Raw genomic sequence first — 21129 nt, 5'->3', positions numbered from 1 at the left:
TTGGGGATGATTGACAGGTCAGGTGATGTCGGGATGGACAGTTTTTTCACATAACAGTTTAATTTCCTTATGAATGCCTTGATTGAACCTGTCTCCATCACACTCTCTGGCAGTGCATTCCAGTTTTTCCTCATGTCACTTTAAATTTATGTTCTCACATTGATCCTTTAATGAGTGGAAAAAGTTTGTCTCCTCTCAGCCATCTCTTTTTCAAGGAAACAGTTCCAGCTTCATTCTATTTTCATAATTGAAGTTCCTCATCCCTGGAATCACTGTCATGAATATTTTTGGCACTCTCAATCTTTACCACTTCTATGTTTTCTGTCAGTCAGCCAATTTCATATCCAATTATGCTGTAATTTTATTTAGAACTGGAATACAGGAATACAATTATGACATTGCACATGGAAGCAGGATCAAATATTCCAAGAAGGGTGTTCACTCAATGTGAATTCAATATGTTCAGTTATTTTTTTTAGTATGGCCAGGTACTTTCATGATGTGGAGATGCCGGCGTTGGACTGGGGTAAACACAGTAAGAAGTTTAACAACACCAGGTTAAAGTCCAACAGGTTTATTTGGTAGCAAAAGCCACACAAGCTTTCGGAGCTCTAAGCCCCTTCTTCAGGTGAGTGGGAATTCTGCTCACAAACAGAGCTTATAAAGACACAGACTCAATTTACATGAATAATGGTTGGAATGCGAATACTTACAACTAATCAAGTCTTTAAGAAACGAAACAATGTGAGTGGAGAGAGCATCAAGACAGGCTAAAAAGATGTGTATTGTCTCCAGACAAGACAGCCAGTGAAACTCTGCAGGTCCACGCAACTGTGGGAGTTACAAATAGTGTGACATGAACCCAATATCCCGGTTGAGGCCGTCCTCGTGTGTGCGGAACTTGGCTATCAGTTTCTGCTCAGCGACTCTGCGCTCTCGTGTGTCGCGAAGGCCGCCTTGGAGAACGCTTACCCGAATATCAGAGGCCGAATGCCCGTGACCGCTGAAGTGCTCCCCAACAGGAAGAGAACAGTCTTGCCTGGTGACTGTCGAGCGGTGTTCATTCATCCGTTGTTGCAGCGTCTGCATAGTTTCCCCAATGTACCATGCCTCGGGACATCCTTTCTTGCAGCGTATCAGGTAGACAACGTTGGCCGAATTGCAAGAGTATGTACCGTGTACCTGGTGGATGGTGTTCTCACGTGAGATGATGGCATCTGTGTCGATGATCCGGCACGTCTTGCAGAGGTTGCTGTGGCAGGGTTGTGTGGTGTCATGGTCACTGTTCTCCTGAAGGCTGGGTAGTTTGCTGCGGACAATAGTCTGTTTGAGGTTGTGCGGTTGTTTGAAGGCAAGAAGTGGGGGTGTGGGGATGGCCTTGGCGAGATGTTCGTCTTCATCAATGACATGTTGAAGGCTCCGGAGGAGATGCCGTAGCTTCTCCGCTCCGGGGAAGTACTGGACAACGAAGGGTACTCTGTCCACTGTGTCCCGTGTTTGTCTTCTGAGGAGGTCGGTGCGGTTTTTCGCTGTGGCGCGTTGGAACTGTTGATCAATGAGTCTAGCGCTACTCGGCATCACCACCAGCAGCAACCAAGCCTCCCCCGGTACCACAGTAGAAAACAGTACCACTGCAGGGAAGTCCATTGTCAACTTGTCCGACTACACACTTCAACCAGATGAAATCGAAGTTCTCAGCCGAGGGCTTAATTTTTGCCCCACCACCAAAATAGACCCCATCAGTCTCGCAGCAGACACAGAGGAATTCATCAGGCGAATGAGGCTGAGGGAGTTCTTCCACAAACCTCAAGAGGCCAACAACGAACACAATGAGACAGCCAATGAACCGGAACAGCCGACAGAGAGATCCGCAGAGCATCCGAAGAGGAAAGAGTCGAATTGGGCTCCTCCGGAAGGCCGCTGCCCTCGACTTGACATGTATGCCCAAGCCGTCAGGAGGTGCGTCAACACCAAATTCATCAGCCGCACTCACAAGACAGCCCCGAACATCACCCAAGCACAACGTAACGCCATCCACGCTCTCAAGACCAACCGCAACATTGTCATCAAACCAGCAGACAAAGGAGGGGCCATCGTCATACTGAACAGAACGGATTACTGCAAAGAAGTGTACCGACAACTCAACAACGAGGAACACTACAGACAGTTACCTGCAGATCTGACCAAAGAACACACCCGTCAACTCAACACTCTGATCAAGACCTTTGATCCGGACCTTCAGGACACCCTCCGTGCTCTCATCCCACGTACTCCCCGCGTTGGAGATCTCTACTGCCTCCCGAAGATACACAAGGCAAACACACCCGGCTGTCCCATCGTATCGGGCAATGGGACCCTGTGCGAGAACCTCTCCGGCTATGTCGAGGGCATCCTGAAACCCATTGTACAAAGAACCCCCAGCTTTTGTCGCGACACGACGGACTTCCTACAGAAACTCGGCACACATGGAGCAGTTGAACCAGGAGCGCTCCTCGTCACAATGGATGTCTCGGCACTCTACACCAGCATCCCCCATGACGATGGCATTGCTGCAACGGCCTCAGTGCTCAGCGCCAACAACTGCCAGTTTCCAGATGCAATTTTACATCTCATCCGCTTCATCCTGGACCACAATATCTTCACCTTCAACAACCAGTTCTTCATCCAGACACACGGAACAGCCATGGGGACCAAATTCGCACCTCAATATGCCAACATCTTCATGCACAGGTTCGAACAAGACTTCTTCACCGCACGGGACCTTCAACCGATGCTATACACTAGATACATCGATGACATTTTCTTCCTTTGAACTCATGGTGAACAATCACTGAAACAACTCTATGATGACATCAACAAGTTCCATCCCACCATCAGGCTCACCATAGACTACTCTCCGGAATCGGTTGCATTCTTGGACACACGCATCTCCATTAAGGACGGTCACCTCAGCACCTCACTGTACCGCAAGCCCACGGATAACCTCACGATGCTCCACTTCTCCAGCTTCCACCCTAAACACGTTAAAGAAGCCATCCCCTACGGACAAGCCCTCCGTATACACAGGATCTGCTCGGATGAGGAGGATCGCAACAGACACCTCCAGACGCTGAAAGATGCCCTCATAAGAACAGGATATGGCGCTAGACTCATTGATCAACAGTTCCAATGCGCCACAGCGAAAAACCGCACCGACCTCCTCAGAAGACAAACACGGGACACAGTGGACAGAGTACCCTTCGTTGTCCAGTACTTCCCCGGAGCGGAGAAGCTACGGCATCTCCTCCAGAGCCTTCAACATGTCATTGATGAAGACGAACATCTCGCCAAGGCCATCCCCACACCCCCACTTCTTGCCTTCAAACAACCGCACAACCTCAAACAGACTATTGTCCGCAGCAAACTACCCAGCCTTCAGGAGAACAGTGACCATGACACCACACAACCCTGCCACAGCAACCTCTGCAAGACGTGCCGGATCATCGACACAGATGCCATCATCTCACGTGAGAACACCATCCACCAGGTACACGGTAAATACTCTTGCAATTCGGCCAACGTTGTCTACCTGATACGCTGCAAGAAAGGATGTCCCGAGGCATGGTACATTGGGGAAACTATGCAGTCGCTGCAACAACGGATGAATGAACACCGCTCGACAGTCACCAGGCAAGACTGTTCTCTTCCTGTTGGGGAGCACTTCAGCGGTCACGGGCATTCGGCCTCTGATATTCGGGTAAGCGTTCTCCAAGGCGGCCTTCGCGACACACGACAGCGCAGAGTCGCTGAGCAGAAACTGATAGCCAAGTTCCGCACACACGAGGACGGCCTCAACCGGGATATTGGGTTCATGTCACACTATTTGTAACTCCCACAGTTGCGTGGACCTGCAGAGTTTCACTGGCTGTCTTGTCTGGAGACAATACACATCTTTTTAGCCTGTCTTGATGCTCTCTCCACTCACATTGTTTCGTTTCTTAAAGACTTGATTAGTTGTAAGTATTCGCATTCCAACCATTATTCATGTAAATTGAGTCTGTGTCTTTATAAGCTCTGTTTGTGAACAGAATTCCCACTCACCTGAAGAAGGGGCTTAGAGCTCCGAAAGCTTGTGTGGCTTTTGCTACCAAATAAACCTGTTGGACTTTAACCTGGTGTTGTTAAACTTCTTACTAAGGTACTTTCTCACAGAGAGTGAAGTAAACCTCTTAAGCCACTCTTATGAAGACTCCAGAAGACAGTTTGAGGACATCATTGGAGAAGCATGTAAGCAGCTTTCCTGCCTTTCAATTGGGATGTGAAAAGACGTAAAAAGATAGGATAAGGAGGAAAAAAGACCTTAAAATTGGATTAACGTGCAAAGATTTATGGAGTAGGCATTAGCATGCCAATTTTATGATCAGCAACCAGTACAACAACTCACATTCAGCATTCTGGCGAGGCTTGAGAAACAATATTCCATGGCACTTTATGTTAAGAGGCCTATCGGTGTTAAAAAAAAAATCCCATGGGACATTTTGGGAGGTCAACCCAATAAACTGGCCTTAGCTCCACTGGTGGAACCTGCAGCCACCTTCATGGAGGCCAATAACCATACCTCAGTGGCCAAATCAGCCTCCATAAACATGCTAATTCCATCCGGAGCCAATAGAACAGGTGTGGTAAGTCCACATTCCTGGCTCGACTCCAATAACATTTGCCTCGGAAGATGTGGGCATCCCTGACGAGGCAAATCAAGAGCTCAAGAAACAGTGGAAATGATTGGGAGATGTGGCAGGTTTAATGTTCCATCAAGTTATAATTAAATATTACGATTATGACAGTACATATCTAAAAAGGGAAACTCCAAATTTATTTAATTTTACAAATTTGAAAGTAAAGAAATACCAAAAGAAGTAATACTGTTAAAAAAGTTGAAGGAAAATATTGAAAAAGTAAAAAATTTACTTTTCAATGAAAGAAGTGTTTTTACAAAATTATTGGTAAATAATTAGTTTAGTCACCTCTTGAGCTAGAAGCAATACCTTCAGTTTTGCTATCTATTTATAACATTTGACAAATTGGAAAGAATATCTGCGAATATATATATTGAGATAGGGTATAAAGATAGTACTTTGGAAAAATTGTACAAATCAAGATGGATTCTCACCTTAAACAGGGAAGAGAACACATGAAAAGTATGGACTGCACATGAACCATCAGAATCGGACATGAGTTGATTGATATGGGTACGCCATGCTTCTTCTGCATCATCACATACTTTAGGCTGAAAGGCTGCAAGTATTGCAGAAAAGAAAGGCGAGGGAGGGGGTGATGTACGAAGGTCATGAAGCCCATCCCTGTCCCCTTCAGCAAAACTGCAAGGAAGTAACATAAACATCAGGTAGCCAATTTTATATTCTTAAAATGGGATTAACAAAATTAAATTAATTCAGTGGCTCTCTCTTTGGACTGCAAGCCCAATTAATTCTGCTCCAGTCAGGGGCTTGCTAGATTTTCTTCGGTCTTGGATTGCTTAGCTTGACATGTCCGGCCCTGCTTCAGTTCCCATACTCACTCATTTCCTGTTCTAGGCACTGGCAAGCTTAGTTTATAATCAAACCCGTCAGGTAACCAGCAGTATGTAAAGCAGATCGGTAATCAGGGTTCCTATTTCATTGTAGAATAAGTAGGTTGGCTGGAGAAAATTGAGACTTAGGGAGGGATTTTACAGTCTTGCTCCCCACCTGAGTTCAACGGACATTTCCATTGTCCGCCCCTCACCCGCTCCAATTCCATGGTGGGCGGGGCAGTAAAATTCCGGCATTAGTTTGTGCTTTAATTAAGCAATTAATTCTAGTTACTTATAAAATACTGCATTCAAGTCAAAGCAAAATGCAATTATCAAGGTTAAGGTATGCAGAATTACTTCAGATATTTTTCCATTTGGTTCGGCTGCCTGAAGCTAATGTTCAAGACTACTAGAAGCCTGAAAAAAACTGGCTTTATGTACTTAAAGCTGAGAATGAAGATCTGAATGCCTACTGCTCAAAGAAAATTGACAGATAATTTTATTTCCATCTAATTTTATGCTTCGCCTTTTAAAAATACATTGGAATCACAGAAACTTGCAGCATAGGAGGGGCCCTTCATGCTTGTGCAAGTTCTTTAAGGGGGCAGTCAAGTTCAATTCCAAATTCTGGCCTTTTGGTCTACAAAAGTTGATCAGTTCCTCATCCTCAAGTAACTGTCCAACTTGCTTGTAAAATTATTTATGGAATTAACTTCCACCAACTTTTCAGGTAGAGTGTTCAGATGCTGACAACATTATAATTGAAAAAAAATCTCTTCGACCCCATTCTAGATTTTTTGCCAATAATTTAAAATCTATGACCTTTGGTTATTTTTACAGTTCAGGAATAAATTTTAGCCATCTAGCCTATCAAAACTTCTCATCATCTTGAACACTTCTGTTAGGTCGCCTCTTCCAAGGAAACCAATCCTAACTTTTTCAACCTCACTTCATAACTGAAGTTCAACATCCCTAATAATGTTCTAGGAAGCTTCCTCTGTACCCTTTCTAAGCTATTTATATCTTTTCCAAAGTGTGATGCCCAGGATTGTCCACAACGCTCCAGATGAAGCCTCATTGCTTTTATACTCAATGTCCTGATTTTATAAACCCAAGTAACCCATATACTTTTTTAAACACCTTGGCAACTTGCCTTGCTACTTTTAAGGGTTGGTGTATATGAACAATCTACACTTTGGGTGTGCCATTCATAATATATTGTCATTCCATAACAGTCCTCTCAAGAATGCATTCCTTCACACTTTGCCATCATTCTAAGTCAACCTGAAGTCTACAACTATCCTCATTACTACTTTCTATTGTAAGGTGGTCTAGATTTTAGATTACATTTTAGTAGGATTTAGTGTGTTTTTTTATTAATTCGTGGGATGTGGGTGTTGTTGGCGGGGCCAGCAGTTTTTGCTCATCTCTAATTGCCCTTGAACTGAGCAGCTGGCTAGGCCATTTAAGAGGGCAGTTAAGAGTCAGCCACATTGTTGTGGATCTGGAGTCACACGTAGGCTAGATCGGGGAAGGATGGCAGATTTCCTTCTCTGAAGGACATTAGTGAACCAGATGGTTTTTAATGACTATCAACAATTGTGGTCATCATTAGGCTTTTAATTCCAAGTTTGCTTTGAATTCAAATTTCACCATCTGCTGTGGTGGGATTTGAACCTGGGTCCTCAGACCATTACTCTGGATCACTGGGACATGTCCAGAGATAGTACCACCATGCTACTGTTTGATCATTTATTTTAAAAGGCTTTTTACAAACATGTATTCAGTAACAGATCAACCAGGAGATCAAATTGCCATGTTGCATTAATAAATGATCAGAAAAGGAGTCATGTTGATGTTGCTGACCTTTTACAGTAAGCTAATTTAATATAGTACTGTGAAGTAGTTACTGATAAGCAACAGATAATTAGAAGAAAACACTTCAATTACCTTGCAGTTGAAGGATAAGTAATTAATAATCAAATAGTTAATAAGAGTTGGATATTTATTTCTGTATTTCTTAATATTCCTATTTTAGGATTAAAAATTTGAAACAAAAAATTCTGTAGCAACAGCTGTGAGAGAGGAACCTATCAGAAAACACTGACCTTGACTGGCTCAATGCTGGCCTAATTAATGGGACATCTGTGTAGTATTGAGATAAAGAAAACGGGTTCCTCATATGGATTTTCCTCCCATTCTGCACTGTGTTTCGAGGCGGCGGGAGGCAGTGCGCTGCTTGCTGCTGGCGGGATTTTATTGTCCTGCCGTTGTCTGTTCCTGTTGAACAGATTCATGCTGCTGGGAAACCCACGGTGGCGGTGTGCCATTGTCCGGATCGTAAGATCCCGCCAGCATAAATGGCAGCAAGGTTTTGGAGTCCATCTTGAAATAATCCATTGTTTTATATCCAAGACAATGTGCACAAATAGCAAGAAGCAGCATCATTGACCAATTAGCTAAGCAACAACTTTGGATCATGGTGGGGTGATGCCAGATTTAGGTATAAAAGAAGATTTTAGAAGACATTTTGTTCCTGTACACCAAGGAGAGGGAAACTAGTTTTATCAACACGTGCTTAGTGGCAGAAGGAGTTCCTGTCAGCACAGGGTTTGGTAATGAAGTACTGGGCTCAGGGACAGAGGCAGAATTCCAATCCGCGTGGACCCTGATTAGTGAAGTTCCTTCGGTGGAAGAGGCTGTTGGAGCAAAGGATGGAGGTTGTTTTCTTCTTCTTCTGGAGTGGCAATCCATTTGAAGGCATGAAGTCTGTAGTATTTGATTGATAAGTATATTTTTGTTTTTTTATTAATTAATTGGTAAGTCTTTAGTTAATTGAGAAGTGTATTGTTGATTTATTTTGCTTATGTTCAATAAACCTTGGTATTATTTGCTAGTTCAGTGTCTGAATCTTTGATGGTTCTATCTCCATCAAACTAGTTTTAGAAGAGTTAATTTGGGATCCAGTAATTATGCTGCATGCAACTAAATTAAATCAAGTCTAAATTTATCAAAGCATCCTTCTTTTAAACCTACAATTAATTGTCAAATTAACTACATTAACAATAACCTTAAACATAAATGTATTGAAAATAATGTGAAGTTTAACTAACCTTGAAAGCCCTGATTGATCCACATCTCCATCACCCTTTTCTTCTGGTTCTGTTATCTCAAGGCTGAAGCTGTCATTGCCCTCAAGAGCTGATGGAAGTTCACTTGTAGACCCAGAAAATTCATCTTCCTCAGTCATGCATTCACTGTCCTAAACATAAAATTTATAAAGTCTAAGAATTAGGAACATACAAAAAAATGCATATTGAATACATAAGAATGTACGTAATGCCAGGTGAAAGGTAGAATTTAACGTAAAATCAAGCATACATTCAACATTAATGTTATAATTGTTTTTTTTAGAAAATTCAAACAAATTATTGATCATTTTAAAATCTGTAAATTCTGCAATTTACAGTAAGTAATAATACGTGAATAATGTGCTTCTAGCGAAGTCTTTTCACTATTTAATTGGATTTAAACTTGACTTCAAATTCCTGGGCTTCTCGACATCTGTTCTTCTGTTCTGGACTACATTAGCTATACTGTAAGCTTCAACTTGTGTGTCTGATCTGCTGCTCTTCTGTGATATTTAAAGTTACTTTAATCAGTTAACTATCCTTTGTCCATTGCTATGATTGAGAGACTTCAGTGTCCTGCCAAGGCTGTGATTAACCACTGGTTATACTGGTGTTTCGGCTTCAATCTGTTCCCAGTCAGAAACGTGAGCTGAAGAAAAAACTTCTGCTGCTTCTTGATTTTATGGTGTCCTCTAATTTTGCTACCAACTTTCTATCTTGCAACTGACTCTGTATACCCCTTGGATCTTCATTCTTATAATGCATTTTCCAACACGGTAGCACAGTGGTTAGCATTGCTGCCTCACACCATCAGGGACCCAGGTTCGATTTCCAGCTTGGGTCACTGTCTGTGTGGGGTTTGCACATTCTCCCCGTGTTTGTGTGGATTTCCTCTGGGTGCGCCGGTTTCCTCCCACAGTCCAAAGGTGTGTGGGTTAGGTGGATTGGTCATGGTAAATTGCCCCTTCATGTCAGAGGGACTAACTAGGTTAAATGCGTGGGGTTATGGGGTTAGGGCCTGGGTGGGATTGTGGCTGATGCAGACTTGATGGGTCTCCTTCTGCACTGTAGGATTCTATGATAACTCTACCCTCAGATAGCTTCAAGATTTCACTCACTTCACCTATCTCCAAGCTCAAACAGCTTCATGCTGACTCCACCAAGGGATCTCTGAATTTAACCCAATGTGAAATCCTTCCTGTTATCTCCAATTTATTTTCCATTTACTGCCAAGTTTTTATATATCCTAATTTTTACCCAGACTTCTGCAACTGTCGCTCTCTCCAAGTCCATTTGCATGTGCATTTTGGCTGTTGCTCTAGACCCAAGCCCAACTATTTGCTTTTTCCTTTTAACTTGTTTCTTTTTACTCTCCCTAGACCCCCTCTCCTTTATTGTCATACTTCCTTTTACTTCGCTACTCTCAGGTGCTCAGCCCTCCCAATTCCCTATCCCAACCTTTCATGATCTTCTAATGAAACCACAGCAGATGGTGAATTAAAAAAAAACTAATAAAATATCTGGAATTAAAAGTCTAATGATGATCATGAAACCACTGCTGATTGTTGGAAAAACCCATCTGGTTCACCAATGTCCTTTAGGGAAGGAAACATGCCATTCTTATCCGGTATAGCCACATGTGACTCCAGGCCCACAGTTATGTGGTTGACTCTTAAATGCCTTCTGAAATGGCCTAGCAAGCCACTCAGTTGTATTCAACAGCTACAATTATTCCAAAAAAGGAATGAAACCGGATGGACCACACAGCATCGACCTAGGCACCAGAAACAAAAACGGCAAGCCCAGTCCTATCAACTCTGCAAAGGTCTCCTTACTAACATCTGGGGGCTTGTGCCAAAATTAGGAGAGCTGTCTCACAGACTAGTCAAGCAATAGCCTGACATAGTCATACTCATGGAATCATGGCTTACACATTATGTCCCAGGCAGCACCATCACCATTTCTGGATATGTCCTTTCTCACTGGCAGGACAGACCCAGCAGAAATGGCGGTATAGTGGTATACAGTTGAGAAGGAGCTGCTCTGGGAATCCTCACTATTGATTCTGGACCCCATAAAGTCTCATGGCACCAGGTCAAACATGGGCAAGGAAACCTCCTGCTTCCCCCATCAGCTGATGAATCAATATCTCTAGGATGTCCGTCCTTGTGCCAATGCACCTGTTAATATACCCTTTTGGAGGGACTGGTAGCCTACCCATTGTCAATCACCTATTCCAAACCTTCTGACTAATGGATACAGGCCAAATATCCAAACTGTCAGAGTGGTTACCACTTCCCTTGTTGGTCATCCTGTTTGAGGTCAGCTTTTTAGTTTATATCATGTTTGGGATCATATCATGACCCTCCCTAAAAACTTGCAGAGTTCAGGAGGTACACAGGATGCTGTCTTAATAACTTAGAAATGTCAACACGGCAATCTATATCATTAATATACCAGAGAAATCTAGTGACCTAGTATTTCATCCTGTGCAAGCCTAGTGGAAACAGCCTCCCTGTCAAACAAATATTCATTTGCTTTCTGCACTGGATCTAATTTGTCACTTTCCCTTGGATCAATCTCATGAGCTTTTACCTTTCTGATCAGCCAGCCATGTGGGACTTTGTCAAAAGCTTTGCTAATATATGTACGACATCAAACATACTACCCGTATCAACCTTCTTTCTTACCTCTTCAAAGAATTCAATCAAGTTACATGGCCTTTGTGTAACAAATCCATGCTAACTGTCTTTGATCAATCTGTACCTTTTTAAAATGACAATCAATAATTTCCCTTTGTTCGTTTTTCCCAATATTTGCCTGCCAGCAAAGTTAGGCGGACCTATTACTCAGTCTATGCTTTTCTCCCTTTTTAAACAATGGTATAATGTGAACCATCCTTCAGATTTCCAGTACCTTGTTTGAATACAGTGGGGACTGGGAAATAATAATCAGAGCCTCCATTATTTCATTCCTTATTTCTCTTAAAAGCCTAAGGTACATTTCACCCAGGTCTGATGATTCATCTACTTTCAAAAATGCTCATCCCCTTAATAACTTCTCCTGCATTATGTTTATCCTTATTAATATTTCACAATATTTTCCAATCCTTATTTACGTGCTTCAATTTCCTGGACCATGCAGGAAAGAGATTTGCAGTAGTCCTTGATTGTGTTTCCAAGTTTTTAATTTAATGCAGCATGAAGTGCTTAGTGATAATAAGGAGTCAATCTTCCCCACCATCTGTGTTGCTGATAGCAGTTAAATTTCCTAATTGAAAAGTTCTTCAATTTTAACAACATGTAGCTGAAAGCAATACAGAACCCCAATAATCCAAATTTAGGAAATGTCTCAAAACTGCTACTTATGTAGGATGTATGGATACGAAACAATGTAAATTAACTCTAAAATACACAGCTTTGAGTACAATTTTATATGGTTGTAGTTTAATTCCCAATTGTGCAACTTAAAAGTAACTTAAGATTTTAAAAATGCTTCAATCTGTTTTTATCTTGGAACTATATTTTTCTGTAAATAATTATTTTTTACTATATATCCTAATTAAGCACTTAGAAATTAGAGTTTATTATCACCAACCTTCATGTGAGCAACAGCAACAATGTTCTCATTGGACTGCTGAATGTATCCACTTGTGTATGAAATATCATGGATAATTTTTGAAGAGCTGGAGTGCAATATTTTGGCTGGGTACAGCAAGTTTGGCCTTTCTCCCAGACACCACAGAATTATATTAAACATGCAGACGTCCACCACTTTGACATGAACATATTGTTAACAGAATAAAGAATAGCCTCAACCCATCCAGATCATAGCAGCTTTGCAAAATCAAGTTTTGTTGCAAAATAAATTAGTATAAATTAGCAGGCAGTTTTCAATAGTTACATTTTTAAAGTGCAATCTCCTTAATGATCCATGTCCACTGCCAAGAAAATTGAGCAAAAGGTTGCAAAAACATGCATATCCACACATTAACAAGCCACCATAATCAAAGACTACATGTACCACTTACTCCCAAAATTATTATAAACACAGAGAATAAATCTGGAAATACTTAGTTTCATCAACATTCATTGGCATGCCACCAAAGCTCCTTCACCTTTGACCTCCCAGGCACTTGCTGGTTTGTTTCATCAGCCAGAGAGACCTCCAAACTAGGGGTCCTTGTGTTTGCTGAAAGTGGATCTGCGGAGGCTGTGTCACCTGAAGTTGAAAGTGAATCCATTTGACTTGTGTCTTCAGTCGGTACAAAATTCATTATCTACAGAACACAAATTTAACAAGAGTATAAGTAACACCATTGTGATTTAAATGCATGATATATCAATAAAAACTGAAGTATACATTAAATATGGTTATAATCAAGGTGCATATAAAGTTTAATAAAGTACTGTAGCATATTGCACAGTATAATTTGAAGATCCTTGAGTAAATAAATAGAAGTAATCAAACAAAAACATTAAATTTTTCACATTAAGTCAGTAAATATTTGATGAAATTTTTACATAAATTACTTGGATGAAGGGACCAAAGGTATGGTTTCTAAGTTTATAATGATGCAAAGATAGGTAGGAAATAAGTCAGGAAGAGATAAAAGGGGCTACAAGGGGACATAGTTAAATGAGTGGGCAAAAAACTGGCAAATGTGGGAAAATGTGAAATTTTCGGTTTTGGCAGGATGAATAAAAAAACATATTTAAATAGTGACAGATGCAGTGACAAATAGTGACAATGCAGAGCTCTGAGATGCAGAGGGATTTGGGTGTCCCAGTGCATGACTAGCAAAAGGTTAAACTGCAGGTACAACAGGTAATTAGGAAAGCCAAAAGAATGTTTTCATATACTGCAAGGGGAATTGAATACAAAAGAAGGGAGATTATACTTCAGTTATACAGAACATTGGTGAGACAATATCTGGGGTTCTGAGTACAGTATCGGCCTCCTTATTCTGTGTGCAGTGTTGGTCTCCTTATCTAAAAATGGATGTAAATGCATTAGCAGTTCAGAGAAGGTTTACTAGATCAATACATGGAATGGGCAGGTTGTCTTATGAGGAAAGGTTGGACAGGCTAGACTTGTATTGGCTTGAGTTTAGAAGAGCAAAAGACAAATTGATTGAAACATATAAAATCCTGACGGGTCTTAACAGAGTGGATGTGGAGAGGGTGTTTCCTCTTGTGAAGGGACCTAGAACTAGGGGTCACAACAACAATGAGTTTTTTTTCTCTCAGAGGGTCATGAGTCTTTGGAACTTTCCATCAAAAGGCAGCAGAAGCAGAGTCTCTGAATATTTTTAAGGTAGAGATTGATAAATTCTTGATAAGCCACTGGGTGAAAGGTTATAGGGGGTTGGTGAGAATATAGAGTTGAGATTACAATCAGATCGACCATGATTTTACTCATGGCAGAGCAGATTTGAGGAGCTGAGTGGTCTATTCCTCCTCTAGTTTGTATGTACTTAGGAATAGGTATAGCCTATTTGAGTATGTTTCCCCCATTCAATTAAATCAAGGCTGATCTGTACTCTGACTCAATTTATCAATTTTGACTTTATTATTCACTAGCAAAAATCCATGAACACATTTTAAAATTATTAAATGAGCTAGAATCAACTGTTTGTGTGGGAGAGATCTCCAAACTTCTATCATCATGTGAAGAAATAATTCCCAACTTTCTCCTGATGGCCTGACTCTGATTTTAAGATTGTGCTTCCTTGTCTTTGATTCCCTCACAAATATAAAAAAGTTTTTTGATACAAATTTCAAAATCCTAGAATGGAATTTTTCCATTTTATTGCAGGGTGTTGCACTGGGTGGGAAAAAGTGGCGTTGAGGCCATTAGCAGCATTCTCTGTCATAATGGGAGGAATGTTGAAAAAAGAATCCAAAGGGGTGAGTCCCACGACATCACTCCGATTGAGCCTGCCTCGTTGTTTGGAATTTTACTATTCCTTGCATTTCACCATTTAAAAAATGCTTGGATCAATCCTTTTTTGGTTCAAAATGGATGGCCTCATATTTCCCTGCACTGAAATCCACAGTTCTACCTGCTCATTTAATCTATCAATACATCTTTAATGTTGTCATTTACATTGCTTCCGATGTCAGTTATCTTTGCGTCATTGACAAACTTGGATATGTTGCTCTCTGTACTGTGTTATCTAATTCATTTATAAATATAGTGAATAGCAAGGCTCCAGTCAAATCAGTAGTCACTGTTAATTCTAATAATTGTATTGGTGGAGGAATGAGTCTTTTACCTCAACTAGGTTTAGTCAGGAGACAAAGTAACCAACTCTCTCAGTTCCATCCCACTGTTACAGCTGTGTCCATTAATAAGTGAGCTAATGCTTATCACCAGTCCTTAACAATGCAATTGGCTCAACAATGTAATTGTTATACAATGTAATTGCTGATATATTGACAGTCACATTCCTCTAATTTGAGTAGATGTCTATTAACCTGGTGAATAATTTGCCTTTAATTCCATGAATTTTAATTTTAGCAATATATTTTGAGCTATGCAAATATAGATAAAATTTTAACATGGTGCAACAGTAAAAGCTGCTTTATTGGGTGCTAATGGGTTCTAAACCATGCTGTAACTGGATCGTCTGTAGAAACAGTTATTATTGCATACTTTCTTAACTTGACCAAGACATGACACTACACAGAAGTAAACAAGGCTAATTCGCTTATCCGTTTGTCCCACCAGGAATCACAAAAACAGAACATGGTACAAGGTATGTCAAAATGACTGACATTTTTAACCATAGCTCTCTAGGGTATGTAAACTCACTCTTTATTTTTCTTATACTTTTTCATATACGTTAAGGAGTTTGGAAGAAGAAAAATGGAATTTAAGTATATACTTTAAACAAGGGATTATTGCTGCAACTTGGCTTTTATAATAATTGGTAAATATAGTGTATAATTCATATAAAATGAACTATTACTTTGAGCATAATTTTGTAAAATTACCCTTATTAGTACTGCGAAAGTAGTTGATGAGATCATAACAGTCAAGAATAGCAGTTTCACAATATATAAAACAAAAACGTTACAAGCATTGCGATACTGGAAAATAAATATGGTTCAACAAAACATGGTACTTGAATGTCATTAGGTTATTCATGTTATGTTGTAGTAGTTTCTTTAGGATTATGCAAGATCTTTTCTTATGAGTGTTTTAAGTGTGAAGATGTTTATGATCTTTAGTGCAAAGAAATTAAACATCATGAACTGATCAGTGTGAACATGATGCAATGGGACTGTGGGATAAATATTTCCATCTCAGTTCCTCATGGAATACTTTGCTTAAAGAATGCAATAAACCAATTATGAGACATTTAATTTTTAAGAAAAGTTACAAAGAGAAATATTCTATTTGTCTGTTTGCATATTTTCTTGGCAGTGTTTATGTGTGGTTTATGAAAACCTAGTAAGGGAACAGGAGAAAAAGGAAAAATTGTATTTCAAACTGAAATATACATTTAATTTTAGAATCCACTTTAACTGGTTTAAACACATTTTGTGTGTTTTGGGTTTTGATGGGAAATGTTAACAAATAATAATTTCTGTTGTGCATTTAATTTTTTAGTTCCTTCCAAAATTTGCAGGGTAAGTTATAAAGCATTGACATACTAGTTGCGATCGTGTCAGAATTTGACTTGCTGTAAGTGCCTCCTCTTCAGAGGACTCATCCGAATCCTCGTGGTTAATTTTATTTAGACTGGGTGTACTTCCTGAAAGCTGGCTCTCCTCTAGAAGCTGCATATCTCCCTTGTCTAGACTGTCAAGAGAACGCCTCCGTACTCCCCAATTGAAGGTATCCATACTCTCGCCCTGAAAGTAAAGTGCAACATTACTCACAGAAAACATAAGTCGTCATCAGATCATAAAGTACAATATTAAATCAATAAATGTTTGTATGAAACTTAAGAAATTTTAAAACTTGAGTCTGTAAAACTATAATTCAGAAGCACAAATCCAGAGACCAGTAAATCTTTGCTCGTGCTTTAAAAACATTTTCTTCCATAGATAATAACTAGTAGTAATTTACTTTACTTGCTGCTGGTAGCCATTTTTGGGCAGCCAGATTACCCTCTTCACCAATAATTGGAATTGAGATCTATTGCTAGGTCTTAAGAAGGTGTGCAGGCAGGTAAATGGTTTGGTGGAAGTACTACTGATCCACAAATTGATAATGAGATCAATATTCTCTGGACATTATGTCAGGATTTTTGACATTGTGTAAATTGGGTGTTTGTTGTTAGTGTCCACTGTGCTTTGTCTGTTGACATTGGTGCAAAGCCTGAAACATTTCCATGATTGTGAACAGCCAAAATGCTTTGCTTTTGATGTTGGGATGTACATCCTACACACCAGCAATTGGTAGAGTATTCACCGTATACAACCAGCCCATGCTTTCAAAACTCAGAACATAATATCTGATGTTAGCAGTGATTCTGTGATAGGATAGCACTTGCTGAACAATCCTGAGTGTGCCATGAATTACACTAATAACCTATTTTAAATTATCAGTCAGGCTTGCAATGCTCACTTATGCTTGTGAGAAGTTACATATTTTCATTCGCAGGAACCTGTCCTCTGTTTTTTAAAAATTAAAAACGAGCATGGGATCAGTTCTTGGTGCATTCTCCATGAGAATGCCTCAAACTTTAGTCAACTTGCTAACCAGCACCTTTTTCTCTTCCATAAATTATTGCTTCCTTTGAAATTTGGCATTCTTGCCTCTGGCCTGGTAAGTGCAAGACAAACAGCAATACTCAAATTTCCATTTATTATTTTGTTAGAAATACCAATCAGTAGACATCTTTGAGTGCATTTACAACATCATTACACATACCTATCAGAAGAAGTCTTATCCCATTCCACAGAAGGGGCAGAAGAATAAAAATAGTGGCCGGAATTCCCTGATGTCATACGCCCTGCCACCACTGCCAGCGAGAGCAGAGAATTTGGCGCTCAGCCAAATCTCTATTCACTGCAGTGGGACTGCAGACATCCTGAAGTAACTGGCTCACACTGTGTATCATTTTCTTTCACTTGGTCCGCTCCAGACAACATATGACACACATATGCCCTTGTGAAAATCTCAACCACCCCTAAACATAAGCTCTTAATGAGCTTTTAAACAGCTTTAATTGGTCTTAATCAGGGATGAGGCAGGATAGTGATCATGCCTTCCTCCAATCTGACAAATGTGGCTGGCACCAGGAATGGCATCAGGAAATTAGCACACTAGCCAGCACCAATATTTTCAGATCCCATTCATATATTTTCCTGCCCAACTGAAAATCCAGTCATAGAAACATGGAAACATAGAAAATAGGAGAGGAGTTTGCACCATTAGAAAGGGACCCGGACGATTGCAAACTGTTTGGCATCAGGCACAAAACCGATTTTTAGGCCCATACTCTATTTTCTAGGATTGATGCGATCTGTGCCAGGCACGGTGAGCTCTGAAAATCACCCCCCCTCAGTTTTTGGAAAGCTTGATATGAGACACTGTACCTGTATATTTTAAAACTTTCAACTATTGCAATGTAGTTGCAAGAAACATAGCAGCAATTCCTGTTTGCAACCATATGTAACAATTGGCAAATGTTACCACAGAAAGCAACGCATTGTAGCACAGTTTGTTAAAGATGCTAATGAGGAGTTCAACCTTTTGGTAAAATAAAAGGCAATGTCACTAATGGCAGAATTTAGCTCGTCAATACTAAAGTATCAGTTAGCACAGTTTGCTAAATGGTTGGAGTGTGATGCAGAATGATGTGAATCGATTCAATTCCCATACCGACTATGGTAGTTCATGGAGCCTTGCCTTCTCTCCTTGCCCCTCAAGTTATATATAACCAACTGTCTCTCCCTCGAATAGAGAGAGATGCCCATGGTCCTTTGTGGATTACCTTACCTCAGTACCATATTAATGCTACTGCACATCATCCATAGGAATAGCATATTATTGTCAAGTAATACCAAACGTATCAATGGAACGCCAAAGCCTATTACAAATTTTACAATTAACATTTGAAAACTTTGGAAACTCAGGCTTAATAACCTTTAGAAGTTACTCATGCTTTAGAAAAAGAATCATGGCAAAATGCAGCTTGCTGTTATTATTGCCAGAATATCTTTGCTGAGCAGCCACAAATGAAAAGGTAATGCTATCCTTGTAAAGATTGTATAAACAAAAAATTCTGCTTTACATGCACTTAAAAGAATTTTCCCAATCTAACAAAATCCAGTTCAATTACAGTACATAATGCAACAAGCTGCTGAACGCCAATGCAGCACAAACATTCTACTTGCAGACTGCACCACATCACAAAAGCTGCATAATGATTATCTTACCTGAAGTTCCTAGACAGCAATAAAGAGTTAAAAAAAACATATTATAACATTGTTTCTAATAAATATATTTTCACTTTCAATTAAATTCATTAAAAAAAATGTTTTAGGCTTCCCACTGCTGTCATGTTTTCCTTTTTAGCATACTAGCTGACAAATCCCCACCAAAACTACACTGACATCTGGCAAGAGAGAAGCTGGTGTCTTTCCAATTTTTATTTTCCGTAGAATTGTACTATTTCGCTACCAGCAAATTAGTGGCCTTAATTAGTTATTCAGTCATGAATTAGTCAAACTTGTTTGAAGAGCTTGTATGTCAATGGAAACTGATAGTCGAGACAAATGTTAAGCTGGCTTAATTAGATATTTTGAGCTCTATTTATCTTTGCTAAACATTTCCTTTCAATTTTATGAAATTAATCCACACATTTGAACTTCTCACCACTTTCTTGAAATTTTATTTAAAATGATAATCTTGACCAATTGATATGTTATAATCATTGTTTTAACCATTTTGATCCTTTGTTGCTAAACAGTTTTTGTATCACATCTCAGACTATGAAGCTTCACATGTTATATGGGGCAGGCGTATAGGTTTACTGTGGCATCTAAAATGGTAAAGAAAATAATGAGTTTCTGGAGCAAAATCTTTGAAACTTTGCTCATGCACTCATTTTATTCCTATTATGTATAAAGTTAAATTCAATGAATATCTTTCTAGTAAGTAATAAACAATGATAACTTATCCATCCAAAATTAGTAAGAATGGAAAGTTTGTTAACCATTCTGGCATCAAAACAATGGTGTTTCAATGATTGGTTAATAGCAGAAGAAAATACTTACCCATATCTCTGTTACAAACACTAGCCTATATATATCCTTTCCGCCAAACTACAGATTTTTAAAATGTAAATTTTAATAAAATTCACCTCTCCATCCTCCAGTTCCACATCCAGAAAGTCAAAATCTCTAAAAACTCTGAACTGTTGTTCACTTGTTGTGTCATCCATATTTTCTTGATCCCTTGGACCATCTTCTGAAGATGACACCAGGCTTGTCTGATGCTCAATAAGGTCAAGATCCCCACTTGAGGAGAAAATAACCTAAAACAGATGATATCCTCGTATCAGTTTAAAAGTATTTCCACTAGGTGCATTAAGACACTTAATAGAATGCTTACTTAGTGTAAAACAATCAGTATACCACATGCCATGGGCAGCTAGAAGTAACTATAAGAACACAAGTCAATTATTTATTTGAGAGAATTACTCTGCTGTGTTCCAATAACATTTGTACAAGGAATTAATGTCATCCAGGCAATATTGTTGACATTGTGAAAAGCCTTTCATCAGTCTTCCTAAACCTTACTTGATAAATAAATTCAGATGTTTTTACTAATTATTATTTACTATCCTGTAGTAACTGCAATCAATTCCTTGATATATGGAAAATATAATAATGATCTTCATTAATATGATTTTAAAACCATATGCTAAATAAATAGCTTGATATTCCTTGAAATGACATATTTCACATAATATTAGAAAGTAAAACCGCTGTGATGTGAGGACTGAGTGAAAAATGTGACCCTGAAGGCATGAAGTTCTGTCATTGTCTTCCTATTTGCTTTCTGACATTGGAGAACTTGTTTTTAACATGCTTTTCAAAATGTTGGATCATATAATACTTCATATTATGTTTTAAATTTTTGATTTGTTGAATGTACTTGTACAATAAGCATAACAGATTTTTTTGTATATTCATATAGACACGTAACTTGATTTCATAAAACATCATATGGAATAGACTTATGATCCTAAAACACATTTTTCTTATACTAATCATTTGCAAAAAGATTACATGGCTTTATTTAAATCTAAAATGTATGCTAATTTTAAATTTTTGTTCTTTTATTGGTTAATTTTCCATTTAATTTAGCTCTCTCTGGGACATACACCATCCCCCACTTCAGAAGGCATCAGATTATTTGTTCCCAGGGCCATAACAAAGTTATCCTTTATTTGATTGCTGGAAGGTGCACATGAGTAACCTA

The 21129-nt window shown here is 39.3% G+C and overlaps 1 protein-coding gene across 2 annotated transcripts in view; it reads right to left on the bottom strand.

Annotated features, from left to right (window-relative positions):
* Positions 1–21129, bottom strand: part of LOC144499778 (protein furry homolog) — a 302728-nt gene that overhangs the window by 28603 nt on the left and 252996 nt on the right. For both annotated transcript variants that reach the window (XM_078222227.1, XM_078222228.1), the window contains exons 51-55: positions 20006–20179; positions 16344–16544; positions 12800–12961; positions 8665–8813; positions 5150–5357 (exon numbers count right to left, since the gene is read on the bottom strand). In XM_078222227.1, the coding sequence (XP_078078353.1) occupies positions 5150–5357; positions 8665–8813; positions 12800–12961; positions 16344–16544; positions 20006–20179 (894 nt within the window). The remainder of the gene's footprint in view (positions 1–5149; positions 5358–8664; positions 8814–12799; positions 12962–16343; positions 16545–20005; positions 20180–21129) is intronic.

This window comes from Mustelus asterias, chromosome 10 (genome assembly GCF_964213995.1).
Source record: "Mustelus asterias chromosome 10, sMusAst1.hap1.1, whole genome shotgun sequence".
Lineage (NCBI taxonomy): Eukaryota > Metazoa > Chordata > Chondrichthyes > Carcharhiniformes > Triakidae > Mustelus > Mustelus asterias.
The sequence above is the reverse complement of the archived record's forward strand: the minus strand, read 5'-3'. Positions and strand labels throughout refer to the sequence as shown.